This window comes from Panthera onca, chromosome F1, assembly GCF_046562875.1.
Source record: "Panthera onca isolate mPanOnc1 chromosome F1, mPanOnc1 haplotype 2, whole genome shotgun sequence".
In the NCBI taxonomy this organism is placed as follows: Eukaryota; Metazoa; Chordata; class Mammalia; order Carnivora; family Felidae; genus Panthera; species Panthera onca.
Window position 1 is genome coordinate 5379019 of NC_138355.1, and position 15902 is coordinate 5394920.

At 60.7% G+C, this 15902-nt stretch overlaps 1 protein-coding gene and 1 long non-coding RNA gene across 3 annotated transcripts in view; one reads left to right on the top strand and one right to left on the bottom strand.

The window, feature by feature from the left end:
- The window catches only part of LOC145713337 (uncharacterized), a 385846-nt gene that overhangs the window by 112644 nt on the left and 257300 nt on the right, over window positions 1-15902 (top strand). The window lies entirely within an intron of this gene.
- PARP1 (poly(ADP-ribose) polymerase 1) overlaps window positions 3702-15902 on the bottom strand; it is a 38189-nt gene continuing 25988 nt past the window's right edge. Inside the window, exons 13-23 of one of the 2 annotated variants that reach the window (XM_078441300.2) lie at window positions 15471-15666; window positions 12397-12525; window positions 10186-10269; window positions 8686-8808; window positions 8001-8129; window positions 6913-7011; window positions 6357-6509; window positions 5871-5998; window positions 5157-5218; window positions 4467-4581; window positions 3702-4215 (exon numbers count right to left, since the gene is read on the bottom strand). In XM_078441300.2, coding sequence (XP_078297426.1) covers window positions 4134-4215; window positions 4467-4581; window positions 5157-5218; window positions 5871-5998; window positions 6357-6509; window positions 6913-7011; window positions 8001-8129; window positions 8686-8808; window positions 10186-10269; window positions 12397-12525; window positions 15471-15666 — 1300 coding nt within the window. In that variant the 3' untranslated portion in view covers window positions 3702-4133. The remainder of the gene's footprint in view (window positions 4216-4466; window positions 4582-5156; window positions 5219-5870; window positions 5999-6356; window positions 6510-6912; window positions 7012-8000; window positions 8130-8685; window positions 8809-10185; window positions 10270-12396; window positions 12526-15470; window positions 15667-15902) is intronic. The other variant, XM_078441301.2, reaches the window with a different exon arrangement.

Genomic DNA, 15902 nt, shown 5'->3' on the forward strand with positions numbered 1-15902 from the left:
CACGGCTAAAATTAGCCCGGCCATCTGCTGAGGCCGCGGCTGGGCTATTCTGAGCCCTGGCAGGGCCTGCCTCCTGGAAGCGGGGCCGGCCTGGTGAGGCCAGTGGCGGGGACCGGTCCCGTCAGTCAAGGTGGATGCGGGGAGGCAGCCGGGGACGACGCCACGCGGAGCGGGAAGGCCAGGGTCACGGCGAGGCTTCGTGACGGATGGAAGGGGCGCCCGTGGCCCCTTCACAGCCTTGGGCTCTTCCTCCCGAGACTGTCCAAGTCCCCCCTACGAAGCACAAGGGCTGGTGTCTTTGTCCTGGTCCCCGGCTTCCCCTCTTCCCTCCGGAGCTTCTCGCGTGGACTCACGCCGTGGCCAGACCTGGGCTGGGATTTCAGCGGTAACGGCGGAGACGCACCGAGGGCGCATCGGGGTCAGGAACCACACCGAATCTTTCGCAGGGATCAGCACGCCCATTCTCAAAACAACTCAAAGGAGGCGCCCGGCTGGCTGTGTCGGTGGAGCGTCAGACTTTTGACCTCAGGGTTGGGAGTTCGAGCCTCACGTTGGGTGTAGAGGCAACTTAAAATCTTTTTTTTTTTTTTTTTTTTTAATAAAATCTTGAACAAACAACTCGAAGAGGTAGGTACCAAAAGAGTTCAGGGATTCTGAATGGCTCGAGTCATCTTTTTGGTCAATGAGGGAGAAAGACTTGGTTAAAGGGCCAGACCGGGGCCATGGCTCAGGGGACCCCCAGGAGTACACCTGGAGTCCTGCCTCCGTTTCCCCACATGGAACCTGTCACTGGTTCTCCAAAGGTCCTGAGTTGAAAATGCATTGAGCTAGGAGGTGAGGAATCTGGGGTTACAGACAGACCTACCTAAACATTTATAGATACCAACGGACAGGAGTCCGTTTTTATTATTAATTTTTTTTCATGTTTAGTTTTGAGAGAGACAGAGCATGAGTGGGGGAGGGGCACAGAGAGGGAGACACAGAACCCGAAGCAGGCTCCGGGCTCCGAGCTGTCCGCACAGAGCCCGACGCGGAGCTCGAACCCACGAACTGGGAGATCATGACCTCAGCCGAAGTCAGACACTTAAGCAGCTGAGCTACCCAGGCGCCCCATCACTTTTTTTTTTTAAAGTTTATTTATTTTGAGAGTGTGTGTGTGAGAGGGGGGGGGGCAGAGAGAGAGACAGCATGGGCAGGGAAAGGGCAGAGAGGGAGAGAATCCCAAGCAGGCTCTGCACCGTCAGCACAGAGCCCGACGTGGGGCTCGATCCCACGAACCGTGAGATCATGACGAGCCGAAACCAAGAGTCGGACGCTTTACCGACGGAGCCACCCAGGTGCCCCCAGATTACCCACTTTAGAGACTGGTCCTCAGCCAGGAAAAAGGGCAAACCGTGGGGTGCGGTTAATCGGCAGACCTCCCTAAACCTGCCATTTGAAGGTCTTGTCTGCAAATGGTGGAAATACCATTCCTTAAGAAAACGTGCAAACTCTAACCTTTTGGGAATTGACACAGAATTTAAGGGAAGGGGCCTTGGGAACAGAAGCCCCTCAGGAACGTGGGTGATGCCGGAGTGTTGACGGGACGAACCTGGCAGGTGCAAGAGAAGCCACTCCCGAGACAAAAGCCTCAACGGCGACACTCGATGTGGGGAGGAGGCGGTGGGGGCGGGCTGCAGCGTGAGGGCTAGCAGACTTGGCGGGAGGGTGTCCTCTCCCTCAGGGGACGGTCCTTGGGCTCTGGGACGTCGGCGGGGCGACACCCCAAGTGCAGCAAGGCAGAACCGCCACCTCGAATCCACCGGCCGGCATCCTGCAGGGACAGGCCTCGAAGGCCAGAGCGCGCGTGCACACGCCACCGGGTGGACCAGCGTGGTCGGGCCGGTGAGCCGAGCTCGTGTGCACGGCTCCCCGCTGCAGGCAGAGGGCAGCCCACCCCCGGGCCCGGCGCCGCACCTGTTCGCTTGGGTTTCTGTGAAAGGCTTAACCACCAGGATGCACTTAGCTCCACCCTGGGTTGGGACCGGTTTTCTAAGGGGGGAAAGACACCCGAACTATAAATACCGGAAAACATAGCAGGTTCCCTTACAGAAAAAAACGTGAATTCCGAAACACAAATCTCTTGAAGACGTCAGTTATGACCGGGGCGCCTGGGGGGCTCCGTGGGTTAACATCTGACTTAGGCTCAGGGCATGATCTCAATGTCTGTGGGTTCAAGCCCCACCGTGGGCTCTGTGCCGACAGCTCGGAGCCTGGAGCCTGCTTCGGGTTCTGTGTCTCCCTCTCTGCCTCTCTCCTGCTTCTGCTCTGTCTCTCCCAAACATTAAAAATAAATAAATCCTATCAGACCTAACGTCCCCTTAAAAATAAAAAAAACACCAGTGCTGATTACAGGGAACCCCTTGAGCAGTCACTCCAGCCTGAAACTACTTTGTCCCATCAAGGACCGCGAGGGTAAAACTGCCTTTCCCTGGGCCGCCTGGGGTGCCGAGGACACAGAACAGTCGGGATCCAGGAAGCCGGGCCTGAATGAACGGCTCATCGGGAGCGGGTCTCTGGTCAAAGGCGCCGAGGGCTTTCGGCAGGTCGAGGACTCTACTGTTACCAAGTTGACTTGCTCGCGTGGCCCTCAGGTAACCGTGTGGAGTCACGACCGCGGCTACCGCGGGACACAGCCGCGGCCACACACAGCCCATTACCGTGGCCCCGTGTAGCTCAGCCCCGGGAGCACCTGCTTCGCGTCTCTGCCGCCGCGGAGGACACCGGGGGACCCCTGCGCGGTCTCCCTCACCAGACCCGTCTCACCCAAGGTTTCAGACCGCGGTCCCCGCGCCGCCCACTCCCCGTTCTCCTTCCGTCGGAGGTCCACGTGTCACGGCCCTCCCCCCCCCCCCCCCCACATCACTTCCGCACGCCCCGCGGGTCGGAGCTGCAGGCCACCAGCACGTCCCGCCCCGCGACGGGTCCACCGCCAGAGAAAGGAGAAAGCAAGCCGCCTTCCGACGTCTGGGGTTTGCTCTTCGGCCACTTGGACGGGGCACCGCCCTGGGCGCTCTGGGGTCCCACGGACACAGGCACCAAGTCCCCTCCGGTCTTCGCGGACCTTGTACCGTGAACAGTAACCAGACTGTGGCCAGAATGAGACCAAACGCGCGGACACAAACGCAGAAGCCGGTCCCGCTTTGAGAGTTACGAGGAGCCCTTGGGGGTGTCAGCGACAGTCTCCACTCGCCAGACGGGCTGCTTGCAGGAGGTTCGGGAATTTCAAATGCAGCTGTTAAGTCGCTACGCTCTATTTTTAATGTTTATTTTTGAGAGAGAGAGAGAGAGAGCATGAACAGGGGAGGGACTGAGAGAGGAGGAGACGCAGGATCCGAAGCAGGTTCCAGGCTCCGAGCTGTCCGCATAGAGCCCCACGTGGGGCTCGAACTCACGAACGGTGAGATCACGACCTGAGCTGAAGGCGGACGCTTCACCGACCGAGCCCCCCAGGCCCCTCTATGCTACAGATTCCAAGAGCTTCCCTGTCCGCGTGCCTCTAGAAAAGGAAAGCACTTTTTTTTTTTTTGGTCTACGTATGAAAAGAAATTGTTGATCTCCCTCCTCCTGGTCTCCCCACAGAACTCACACACGGCGGGGCGGGGAAGGGGGAAGAAAGGTCTACAAAAAAGGCAATTGATGCAAAATAAAGAAAATCTAAGTAGTATGAAATTAGTTTTTATTTTTACCTCAAAATAAACGCTTAACATTTTTCCAAAACCTGAACTAAAGGCAGATGCTTAGAAGTGGCGGAAGATTATTCTTTCCTCCCCTGGGGAAACCAGTAAGGCAGACGTTCTGACCGGGCCTGGCTCTTCCCGCGGGACTAGTCTGGACGAATACCTGGCCCCAGCCTCTCGTGTATCGTCAGCTGTCGCCACCCGGCTTCTGGCTGGCAGGACCCCACCGCCCGTCCCACCCCCAGACCCACACAAACAAGGGGTTTGAAAAGCTAGGAACATCGTTTCACACGTGACCAAACGCTCACAGAGAATCCTTTCTGAGGGGATTTAGGAAGGTTTGCGCTCTCGGCCGCCGAGCGGGGGCGCACCGGCCCCCGCCCCCGGCTGCGCCTCGGCCACACGTCCCCGGGCTCACCACAGGGACGTCTTGAAGTTGAACTTGAGCTTCAGCAGGTACTTCAGATTTACCTGAGCGACGTCGTACACAATGTACCTGGAGGGGGCGCGTCAAGGAGCACACGGTCTCACGACGGAGCGAGCACCCGCAGCTGCCAAGGTCACACCCCGCAGACCAGGCCCCCCGGAGGCGGAGCACCCGCTCTCCCCTCCAGGGCAGGCCGCCGAGGGCGTGTCGGCCGGAGGGTCTCCGGTCAGGCTGCGCCCGGGACGCTGGGCGCGTAAGGGACCGCTGCCCCCTGCGCCCGCGCGGACAGCGTGGCCCACGGCCCACGCGGAAAAGGATACTCGTTATACAGCAGACAGGTATCGTTAACGCCCGACGGGATCCCCGTCCCAAGGGGAACTTCTACGCCATCCATGGTGATGCTAGCTGAAGGGTCGGGGGTCGTCTTGCCCAAACCTGCAGAGAAGGCCGGAGTGATATGAATTGTGGGGACAGAGGCGGAAGATGTTTCCAGGAGAGGCGGTCCACGTTATGTTGGGTCTATGCGCTCGTTTTAAAGCCACACGCGAATTCTGTGCTCTGTCCTTCTTCAGGATAGAGAAACCTGTAGGTGACACGCCACGTTCCCGGGGCACGAGCCTTACTGAGTTCAAGAACAGCGCCCCTCCCCCGCCCCCCGGGATCCTCTTTCCGCTGAGCAGAACTCAGCAGCAGAACCGCAGTCACTTCCGCCTGGCAGGTGGAGGCCCCAAAGCATCAGGTGCCACGAGCCACGCGATCCAAGACGCCCCAGGCCCCACTGCGTCATGAGAGGTCACGAGAGGCCCTCGAGCCGCAGCGGAGTCAGGTCAGAACCCAACGCCCCTGCCTGCTGCCGCCCGCGCCAAGACCCTCCTTTGCCGTCTGCGACGTCAGCCACAGAGCGGGAGTGGAGTTTCTACGACAAGCTACGGGAACACAGCCTTCTGGGGGGAGAAAGCGCCCTCCCGGTGGTGTCCCAGGCGCCCGGGGCAGTTTCTGAGCCACCCTACCTTTGACGCTGTGCTTGCCCTTGGGTAACTTGCTGATATGCGCGGCATGCTTCAGCTCGTACCTATTCAGGAGAGGTCAGGGTCAGCGGCCTCCACGGCCCGAGGGCTCCCACCCCAACAGTCCGACCGGCAGGAAGCCACGTGAGAACCGACAAGCGCCCTGAGAACCCAGCGCGCCCTTGCTGCCAGAGCTCCCTCCCGGCCCGGCTTCAGAAAGCGAGGGTGTGCTCTTTGTGCATCGACTGCGTCCGCGACCACGGCTCCGGGGCCACTACGAAGGAGAGGGTCTGTCTGGAGCCGCGGCCGGCCGCTCTCGAGGCTTCTCTGCCCGGGCCACGATCCCCAGGCCCCCAGCTCATTACCGAACCCTGCTTTCCGTGTGACATCCACAGGATCAAGGCTGACGCCCGACCCACACGGGACCCACCAGGTTTTCTCTTCGGGGAGCTTGAAACTGGGATAGACTTGGACGGAAAACCTAAACACCCGTGGGGTGTGCGCGCTACGGGGTGACCATCGTCTGCGCGAGCCAGCCCGGCTTCTCGGTGCACAGGAAGAAGATGGGCGCTGCCGGTTCCCGAGGCCGGGCTGGATCCCCGATCCTGGGTTTTGTGAGGCGCTCCTGGGCCTCCCTAGTTCACTCGGCCAGAACCGGTTCCCCCGTCGTGGTGGCCAAGGGAGTTCTGAGACCCGCCCGAGGCCAGGCTCACTCACATGTTTCCAAGGGCAACTTCCCCCAGCAGGATCAGGCCTATGGGGTCTCCCTGGGACGTGTGGCAGTAGTTGGCACTCTTGGACACCATGTCGGCGAAGTAGATCCCTTTACCAAACATGTAGCCGGTCTGGAGGGTTGGAAAAGGGACACTGAAACCTTCCAGCCGACATCCGGAGCACCGCCGACCGGGGCCAGGCACCAGGGACGCGGGGCCGCTACGTATCCTCCGGACCCCGCTCTCCTCTCCTCTGAACCGGGCGAGAACCTCACGGGGCTCTTGTGAAAATTCAACGAGTCTGTGCGCGTTCAGCTCAGTGCCTGGCGCGTGTCAACGCCTCATAACGTTGGCCGTTACTCTCCCCTCCTCCCCCGCGAGGGTCAAACGCGGGGCTCAGGGTCTGGCAGTGGCCACCTGTCGGCCGTGGCGGAGCCCAAGCCCACCCTTCAATGAGGCCCCGCCCCCGTGCCCCGCGCCAGGCACGTACCACGGGCGCTTCAGGCGGGGCGATGCGGAGCCCCTGGGACAGGATCCCGGCGAAGTTGGTGGTCCTGGATCCGTGCCACAGCAGCCGCCGGTTCCGCAGCTGCTTGAACGGCTTATAGCGCTGGCTCTCGCCTTCACGCTCGATCTTAAAAATCTGCCCGAGGGGACGGACGCCACTTGTTACTCCGCCTGACACACATCTACCGGCCACCGTCCCCCCCCCCCCCCCCCCACCTCCGCCGGAGGGCGTGGCCCGTTCCGGTAGGACAGGTGGTTCGGTGGGGTGGGGAAGGGCCGCACGGGGCGGGATCCCATCACGGACCCTCATGCGTGTCTGATACGACTTCCCGATTCCCAAACTTGGCTTTGGGCCAGAAAACGAATAAAAAAAGAAACAAAACAGGAAAAGAGTAAGAAGCCACCCTCAACCGTGAGACCACTACTGTCCCTGCTCGACAAACGAGTCGCTTCCTCCCGTTACTTGAGGCGAAGTCAACGATTCTTTCCCACCCAGGCCCACGCTGGAGGGAGCGGGCGGGGGAGGGAGAGGTTCTTACGTCAACAACTTCCAGGTCATAGGCGTTGTGCGTGGTCGCGTGAGTGTTCTTCACGTACTTCCTGATGGTCTCCGCTTCCTCGGAGTCTCTGTCCACCACCTAGAACGTCGTCTTGGAATCAGAGCGAGGGAGACCCCGGAGAACCCCCGACGGAGTAACGGCCACATACGAGGCGCCACACACGGCTTCAAACGCGCGCCGTGGGGAAGGCTGGGTGTTCTAGGAACTCTGGTTCCCTCCGCTTAATTAAAATAGAGAACGAGGGGCGCCTGAGTGGCTTAGTCAGTTAAGCCTCCGACTTCGGCTCAGGTCATGCTCTCACGGTTCGTGAGTTCGAGCCCCACGTCGGGCTCTGTGCTGACAGCTCAGAGCCTGGAGCCTGTTTCAGATTCTGTGTCTCCCTCTCTCTCTCTGACCCTCCCCCATTCATGCTCTGGCTCTCTCTGTCTCAAAAATAAATGTTAAAATAAATAAATAAATAAATAAATAAAAAATAAAAAATAAAAAAAATAAAATAAAATAGAGAACGAGTGCTGCACCAAGAACCAGGCCCACAGCATTACGGTCAAGAAGGTGCCCCCGGGACCCATCAAGGGGCGTTTGGTGGCTTATTCTACCTGGCCCTACAGACGTGTTTTGTCCCAAGCGGGAAGCAAACGCTCTTTTCAGGGACGTAAACACCCCATTCCAGGCTCACACTTACAACCCTGCCGGGCCCGAGGCAGGGGGACTTCTGCCCAAGCCCCGGCCCCCCGGAAGTTGAGGGGCCTGCGGCACAGTCCCTCGGCCCCAGAGCACGGACCCGGCACCGTACGTTCGTCACGGCTGCCGTCACCTTCTGCACCTTCTAGGGTTCACACCACGCAAACGTCCAAAACAGATCCTCTCTAGACTGAGGAAGAAGGAACTTTCTGGAAGGTCCCTCAAGATCCTATAGCAGAGGCCCTGGCCTAGAAGGCTGCCCGGCCACCAAGGTGCCTGTTTACAGGTGAGCTGCCCCACGGTTCCGCACGGGCCACCAGCCATCTGTTTCAGGGCCCGCCGCTCCCCGGGGACAGCGCTCAGGTGCGCCAGAGGGGGGCTGTTACCTTGATGTCAGTCTTGAGCTTCTCGTAGTTGACATCGATGGGGTCCTTGCTGCTGTCGTCCGAGCCACCCCTGAGCAGGCTGTAGGCCACTTCGATGTCCAGCAGGTTGTCCAGCATCTCCACCTTGGCCTGGAGGAACAGAAGGCACACCTCGGGCTGGCACCAGGGTGGGGGGACCTTCCAGCTGGGTGTGTGTGTGGGGGGACAGCCTGTCGCCCACCCGCCGCTCAGTGAACACTACCGAGGACTCTCTGGGATGCCGGGGTGGGGTGGGGGCGGCTTGCTCCCCGGGGGAGGGGACGGCCGGGAGCTGCAAGCCTGCGGCGAGAACGCATTTCCATCCCCGCACACGGACAGGTGGGGACAGGTGGGGACCGGGGGCCAGCTCCCTGAGGCAGGGAGGGAAAGCAGGGGAGCGATGCTGTCAGGGGAGGCCGTCCTGCCCCGCGGCTCCTTCCGCCAGCTCCGCGTGGCGCAGCCAGGGCAGAAAGCCCATCTGTTTTGCCTGGGGTCTGTCTCCACTGACGTGGGAAGAAATCCCACTTTGAAGCGAGGGCCCCGAGGTCCTCCCGGCACTGCCCCCGGCCCTCAGGGGTCACGACACGGAGGAGCGGCGGCAGGGAGTGACACCCAGGCGCATCCGCGCCCAGCGGACCCGGGGCCCCCGCCGGGACCCGCGAGCTACCTGCACGCTGTCCGCGTTGTTCAGGAGCGGAGGCTTCTTCATCCCAAAGTCGTGGGGGATCAGGGTGTAGAAGCGATTGGAGAGATCCAGGATCTGGGAATCACTGCTGCCCAGGGACACCGCCTTCAGGGGAGGGAACAGAGGGGACACGGACTGAGGCGGCAGCTGGGAGGGCCCCGCATGCGGCAGGTCCGAGCCGGCTCCGGAGTGGCCCGGAAATTTCCAAGACCAGCTAGAGTTGGTGCCATTCCACCCTGAGCACAGGACCCCTCCCCACGTGAATTTCCGTTTCTAGGAAGAACTGTGCACCTGTGGACCTGTCACACCCCACCGCCACGTGAGATGTCAACGGGAGCGGCCAGGTGACGACCTCACGGGCACCCCCGAGACACTCCTCTTTCTGAGACGCCTGGGATTTTTATACTATAAAACGTTGAAGGGCAAGACCCCACCGCTATGAACTCTGGCAAACCCCCTTACCCACCGACCTTCAGCTTTAAGGCAGGGACTCGTTTCTATCACACCTGGAGGTCCAGATGCAGAAAGGCTTAGCTCCCCTACTGCTGCGATGCCAACTAGAGCCCCGTATGCAGGAAGTGCTCGATAAATGCAGACACGGAGGAGCCGGACCACTGGGACACTTGGCAGACACGGCAGGGGGGGTACGGGTGGCAAAGGGGCGACGATGTGGCCCCCGCAAGGCCCCAGGCCGCACGTGTGCTTCTCACCGGGACACAGGCTTCCCCGATTGCTAACGTTTCTGTGTGTAGTTCGCTCTGCTTGGTGGGGGGGCAGGGCATCCCAGCCTTTCCACCGGGGGTTCTGGAATAGCAAACGCTTTCACGTCCCAGCCGGCGGGCGACAAGCCAAGGGGCCAGGGCTTAGGCGCAGCTGCTAGCTGGACTGAAGGGCTCCGGTTCAAGGGCTCCTCTCCAGCACTTTCCGCTCTCGGGGTCCCACTTTAGCTTCCCGGTGCTCTTCCCTCACAGGCCAGGCCTGCACCCTGCCCACCAGGGCACACAGGGAGGGACCGGGGACCAGGAGGGTGACGTCCAATGAGCACAAACAAAACGGAGAAAACATTTCGCTCTCTGGCTGATGGTTTCCCAGCAACGCAAAACAATTTCAACTTCTCGATTTTTTTTTAGGATTTTCAGTGATCTCGTGATCTCTATAACCAACCTGGCGCCTCTACTCACGACCCCGAGATGAAGAGTCGCACGCTCCACGACTGAGCCAGCCAGGCGCCCCCAATTTCAGCCTGACTCCGAAGCGCACACAAAATCAGGTCGTTTTTATGAGGCGGGAGAACCAAACACCTAATCCGGTTTCTAGACTTACGTATGCCATCACTGAAAACACGGCTAACTCATTAGTCTCGCACCCACCTCTGGCACGTAGCAGACGCTTGTGACGCTTATCTGAAGAAACCTAAGCCCCGTGCGCCGCGGCGTGGGACGTTGCTAGCCGGGGTGCAGAGGCCTGGGAGGCCCTGCCTACCTGCTGGACCTCGCCGAGGATGGAATAGGCCGCCTGGATCTGCCTCTTGCTCAGCTTCCCCAAGGGCATCTTCTGAAGGTCAATCTGAGGACACAGGGGGCGTTTTCCCTCCGAAAGCTGCTCAGCGGTGGAGACGGGACGGTGGGCAAGCGCCCCGTCTTCCCGGGAGATTGGGGACCCAGCGCTACAGCTCGCGGCCCCGCCCGCACCCGGGGTCTGCGCGCGAGAAGGATCTCGCTCGCTGCAGGCAGAGCCCGGATGAGGTCCCCCCAGTACCCACGACTCCCACCAATCCCCGTCGGGAGGATGAGGTCCCCCCGCACGGCTAAGGCTGCTCCCAGCTGAGTGGGAACGTACAGCGGCGGAAAATGTTTTTCCCAAAGCACGTGCTTCTGAGCAGACGCGTTTATGTTCGAATTAACGCCGTCCCTTTTCGTCAGTTACCCCGAAAGGTCACACGTTTTTCCAGCGACACCACTCCCGCTCACCGCCTTGGGAATGACCACCAACACAGGTGTTGAGCTGTCGCGGGAGGACTGGGGACGCGGCTCCACAGGGCTCACACCTAGGGACGCACCTGCCCTCGGCCCCGCTCTCGCGTCTGTATGAGGGACCACGCTCCTCAGAGGGCACCCGCCCCCCCGTGAGACACTCAGCCTGTGCTCCTTGCTCCCGCGTCCCGAACCCTTCCGAGTCCCCAGGGCCCACCTGTGCCCGCGGGGCCGAGCGGGCATCCCAGGAACGGAGCCCCCGCGGTGACTAATGGGGTACGCGGACGTGCCAGGCGCAAGTGGGGCGGCGGCCACGGCGGCCAGTAATGGCCTTCCCCCGTGGCACACGCTTCTCTCCCCTCCACCCTGGTGGGGGCGGGGGCCATTTTCCGGGAAGTTGAGCAGCCGGAGCTGGGTCTGGGGGAGAAGGTGGGCGATCCACCCCGAGGCCAGCACAGGGCACGGGACTGAGCGCAGCATCTCCGGTCCGACCAGAAACGGGGGCTGGAAGCCGCTGAGGAAAGTGGCTCTGAGGGGGGCCGGTTCTCTGAAGCGAGCGGCACCCCGACCACGGGGCCCTGGTGCTCATCTGAAGAGACCGGTCTCCTGGCCTGCACCCCTCAAAACCTACACCCCGGCCGTGGGGACGAGAGAAACCGGGGGCCCAGCCCTACCGACCCGGCCAGGACAGCGAGCCACAGGGGACACGAAGGCGGGCCCCCCGGGACAGAGCTCCCAGGCCGCCACGTTTTCCCATCTACCTGGGACCCTATCCCATGCGGGCCCCCCACTCCCCACACGCTCCCCACGGGCTCTCTCCCCACCAGGGGCCCTGTCCTTCCTGAGAAGCTGAGTCTCCCGTGTGAGAGAAAGCCAGCCCCAAACCGGCTTTTCCCAGGGAGATGCCTGTTCCGCCCGGAGTCGAGAAATCCCACGAACCAGAGCACAGGGAGCCAGAAATGACCCACGGGGCGCTTCTTTTAAAACATTAAACAAACGGAGACAAGACCCTCTTCCCTGGGCGCCTCCTCGCTCCTCCTCATGCACCCCTGACCCCGTGAGCCTGTCCCCAAGCCGCCACGCTGGCTGGCCATCCTGACAGAAGGCGGCTCGGGGGTCTCCGGGAACAGGACAGCACAGCCTGGCCGCTGGCAAACCCACCGAGGAACCTCCAGGAGAACGAGACGCGTTCTCGAACAGCCGCTGGGCCGAGCCCCACAAGGGGATCCGCGCTCACCCCCGGGGCAAAGCGGAGCCAGGCTGGAGAACGAACGGGGACACCGGGCCGCACCCCCAGAGCCCCCGGCCCTGCCCCGGGCAGCGGGAACACGGCAGACCCACCCCTGCCCTCTTCTTAGAAACAGGAGGAGTTCTGTCCAGTGGCACCCGCGGAAAGTTCTCCAGCCTCCTCAGTACTGCCCGATTCTTTCGCCGTAAGCACACGCACCCCGGGCTCGCAGGACAAGTGTGCTCGGCATCGAGGGGCCTGGCGCGGGGGACGGGGCCCAGCGCCGGCTCCCTACGTACCACAGGCCTCACAGCAAGTCAACCATCTCAGGAGCACCAGCGGCCCCGGGTCGGCCTCGGGCTGAGGGCCGGGCTCCCGACACGAATGCCCCGGAGCCCCGCGCCAGCCCCTGCGTACCAGCCTGCGAGCTCCGACCCGGCGTCAGACTCCCGGCGCCAGGGGCAAAGGCAGATCAAAGAAAGGCGCGGTCACCTCGTACTCCACCATGGCTTTCTTCATGCTCTCCACGTCGAAGATCATCGTAATGAGGTCCTGCACCGGCTTGGGGAGCTTGGACTTGGTGCCGGGGTTCACCGTCAGCTTCTTTACCGCCTCCTCGTCCTGGAGGGAAGAGGACCGGTGAGAGACCCCAGGCGACAAGCCAAGAGGAGCGGCGGTGGCGTCCGAGCCGCAGACAGAGGTGGCGGGATCCGAGCACCAAGGGCGTGGAAACCACGGCGTGGGGAGGGCCGCGGCGGGAGCACCGGGATCGGACGCCCCCCACGTGCCCCTAAGTCCCTACGGCCGCTCTAGACCCTTCCTCTGACCACCGCGGCGGCACCCAGCTCCGCGCAGCCTGACCCGCAGGCACACGCGCCCCCCCGGTGCCCTCACCCCTTCCTACTCGTCACCTCCCACCCGGGAACCTGCCCGGGGCCCGCCACAGGCCAAGGGGACACCGGACCAGTGCTCCCCCCCCTTACGCTGCCGAACCCCAGGGCTGGGCGCCTACAGCCTCCCACGCAGTCCCCGAGGATCACGCTCGCAGACCCACTCCTGCATGAACCCTCCGCCCTCCCCGCCTCACCCCCGCTCCCCGGGGTCGCACTTCCCGAGAAGCTAAGGGCACAAAGCTTTACTCCCGCACAAAGCCTGGAGAACCCGGGCTAAGGCAACACCACGCTGCACGGAGAGCGCCCGAACGCTCGTCGCTTTCGAATGAGGGCAGGGACCGCGCGCCCTGTCCGTCACGGTGTCCCTAGTATCTGAGTGAGCCTAACTGGCACCGGACACCGGTCCTGGAATCCGCGTCATCCGCGTTGTGTTCCTGCTCCTGGCCGCTGCTGTCCACACACGGCGGATCCACACTTCCTGCACCCGTAACTTCACCGGAAAACAAACCGGCAACGCGTTAGAAGCCTTATCTATCTGCATTTACTCTGTAACCCTGTGCCTCCGCCACCGACGGGAACCACAGAAACGTTTACGTAAATGTTCGCGTAGCCATAGGCGATTCGCAGCCTATAAACTGTGACCTCTGACCACCTGCGCGGCCTCAACAGACGCTGCTCTAGATCAGCGCGGCCTCGTTCAGTAGCTGCTGGCTCCGAAATGTACTCAGTCGGGGCAGAGACAGGCTGCAAGGGCTAAAAATACAGCGAATTTCAGAACTTTCGTTTCAAAAAAAAAAAGGAAGAAAAACAAAAGGAAAATAAAGTACTAAAATTAGTTTTACAGTTTCTTTTTGCTTTTTAAAACATCGCTACGGGGGGGGGGGGGGGTGTGCCTGGGTGACTCAGTCGGTTAAGCGTCTGACTCTTGATCTCTGCTCAGGTCATGGTCTCAAGGTCGTGGGATCGAGCCCCACACTGGCTCTACGCTGCCAGCCTGGAGCCTGCTTGGGACTCTCTCTCTTGGTATCCCCTCTCTCTCTTTGTCCTCCCCCGCTTGCTCTCCCTGCCCCCCTCCCCCCTCCCCCCATGCGAGCTTCTCTTTCTCTCTAAATGAAACAAACAAAACGCAGCTACTGAGACAGGTACAACGTGGTCGTGCATCTGGACAGCGGGGAAACGCTCCAGGTCTGTCCAGGGAAGGAGCGGCTCCAATTTTCTGGTGGGGACAAGTGCCCATGGAGGGAGGGGAGCACGAAAGACATACACCGTGACCTTAACTGCACTTAATTCTGGGCGATCGTGATTTTTTTGTATCTTTGTCATTCTCAAAAATTTCTAAAATGTATTTTTGAAACCAGGAAAATTAACCAGTAGGGGGCACTGCCGAGTCAGACGATCTCTGCGATCTGAACCTCAACGCGACACACCAGTTTAATTCTAATAAAGATATTTGATTGTAATCTCCACACTCAATGTGAGGCTCGAACTCATAACCCCAAGATCAAGAGTCACGCCCCACAGACTGAGCCTGCCAGGCTCCGCTAAATTCTATTTTTAATGGTGAGAGCTCATGGCACTCTCTAAGCTAGAGAGCTACCATCTGAGACACTTCAGGCCTCAAAGGCTGGGAATCAAAATCTCTACTTATCCATAAATCTTTCCTTCTGTGAAAACAAACGTCTTTCCTTTAAAAGTGCAGCCGACCCTTGGGGTGCCTGGGTGGTCAAGTCGGTCAAGTGTCTGACGCCTGATCTCAGCTCGGGTCATGATCTCACAGTTCGTGGGTTCGGACCCCACACTGGGCTCTGCGCTGACAGAGCGGAGCCTGCTTGGGATTGTCTCCCCCCTCTACCCCTCCCCCGCGTGTGAGGGCAGGCTCTCTCTCTCTCAAAATAAACACAAACTTCACGTGGATCATGACCGCACTGGCAGACCGCGCTGTGCCCCGAGACCCCCATGCTGGCCAAGGATCAAGCGTAACAGATTTCTGCATAAAAAACAAGGTAAGGCATTTTGCCAGAACGAAGGTCCAGATGTCCACAAACTACCAAGGAAGGCATAACAGAAGACTCTCCGGTGACCGAACAGGTGAGCTACCAACACATGACAGAAACCGTTAGGAGATAACGTGGGGCCCAAACCATGACCCAGCAGGCCCAAGTCACTGTAATTCTACCTGGAACCTAAGCCAGGTCACGCGACAGAAGCCACACCCGCAATCTCGAAGGCCACGCCGTCCTCACCTAGGCTCCACCTCACCCTCGAACGGCTGCTGGGTTTTAGCAGATGCTTCTCCTGTGACTACTAACGCGACCGCATGCCCCGACCCGTCTGATCCCTCTGCGGTCCGCCCGTCTGCGCGCGCTGCCCCGACCTCCCGTTCCCGGGGGCCGGTCCCACTCGGGGTGCCACACAAGCCCTCCCGCGCCGGTGAGCGTGCTGCGCTCACGCTCACAGGGCTTTTGGCGTTTCCTGGCGACGTCTTCGTCTGTTCTGCTCTCCATGTGACGCTGGCCGCGTCGCTCCGCTGGGGAGCGCTCCCCCCTCTTGATCGTTTGGGAAGGGCCTGTGTTCACTCTGAGCGTCCGGCAGCACTCCCCAGTGACGATGCCACCCGCCGGGGCGTCCCTCCCTCTCGCTACAACCAGACGGCGCCGGACCTTCCGCGATTACCTGGCCGTAGTCGATCTCCAGAGGGTAGAACTTTTTGGGAAACTTCGTGAAGGTTTTGGCCTGCCAGGCGTTGCCGGTCTTCTCCTCGTATAATTTCATAAAGTGCTCGATGGCACCATCCTTGGACGGCACCTGCTCCAGCTTGTTGCTGCCAATCACGGTGCCCACGCGGCCCCAGGACCTGAATATCCAGTACCTGGGGTGGGGGTGGGGGGAGATCAGACAGACCTGTGGGTCAGCCACTCACACTCAGGGGTCTCCCCTTCCCTGCCGTCCTGCTTGGGCGGGAAACGACACGGAGAAGTAAAGAGAACTATTACAACAAAGCACCTTTACGTTTTATGCAACTGAGAATTAAAAGTTTAAACACTTGCATTTGGCAGCCAAGCTTGTGGAGCAAACTCCGGGCTTTACCAACTTTTACATAAAACG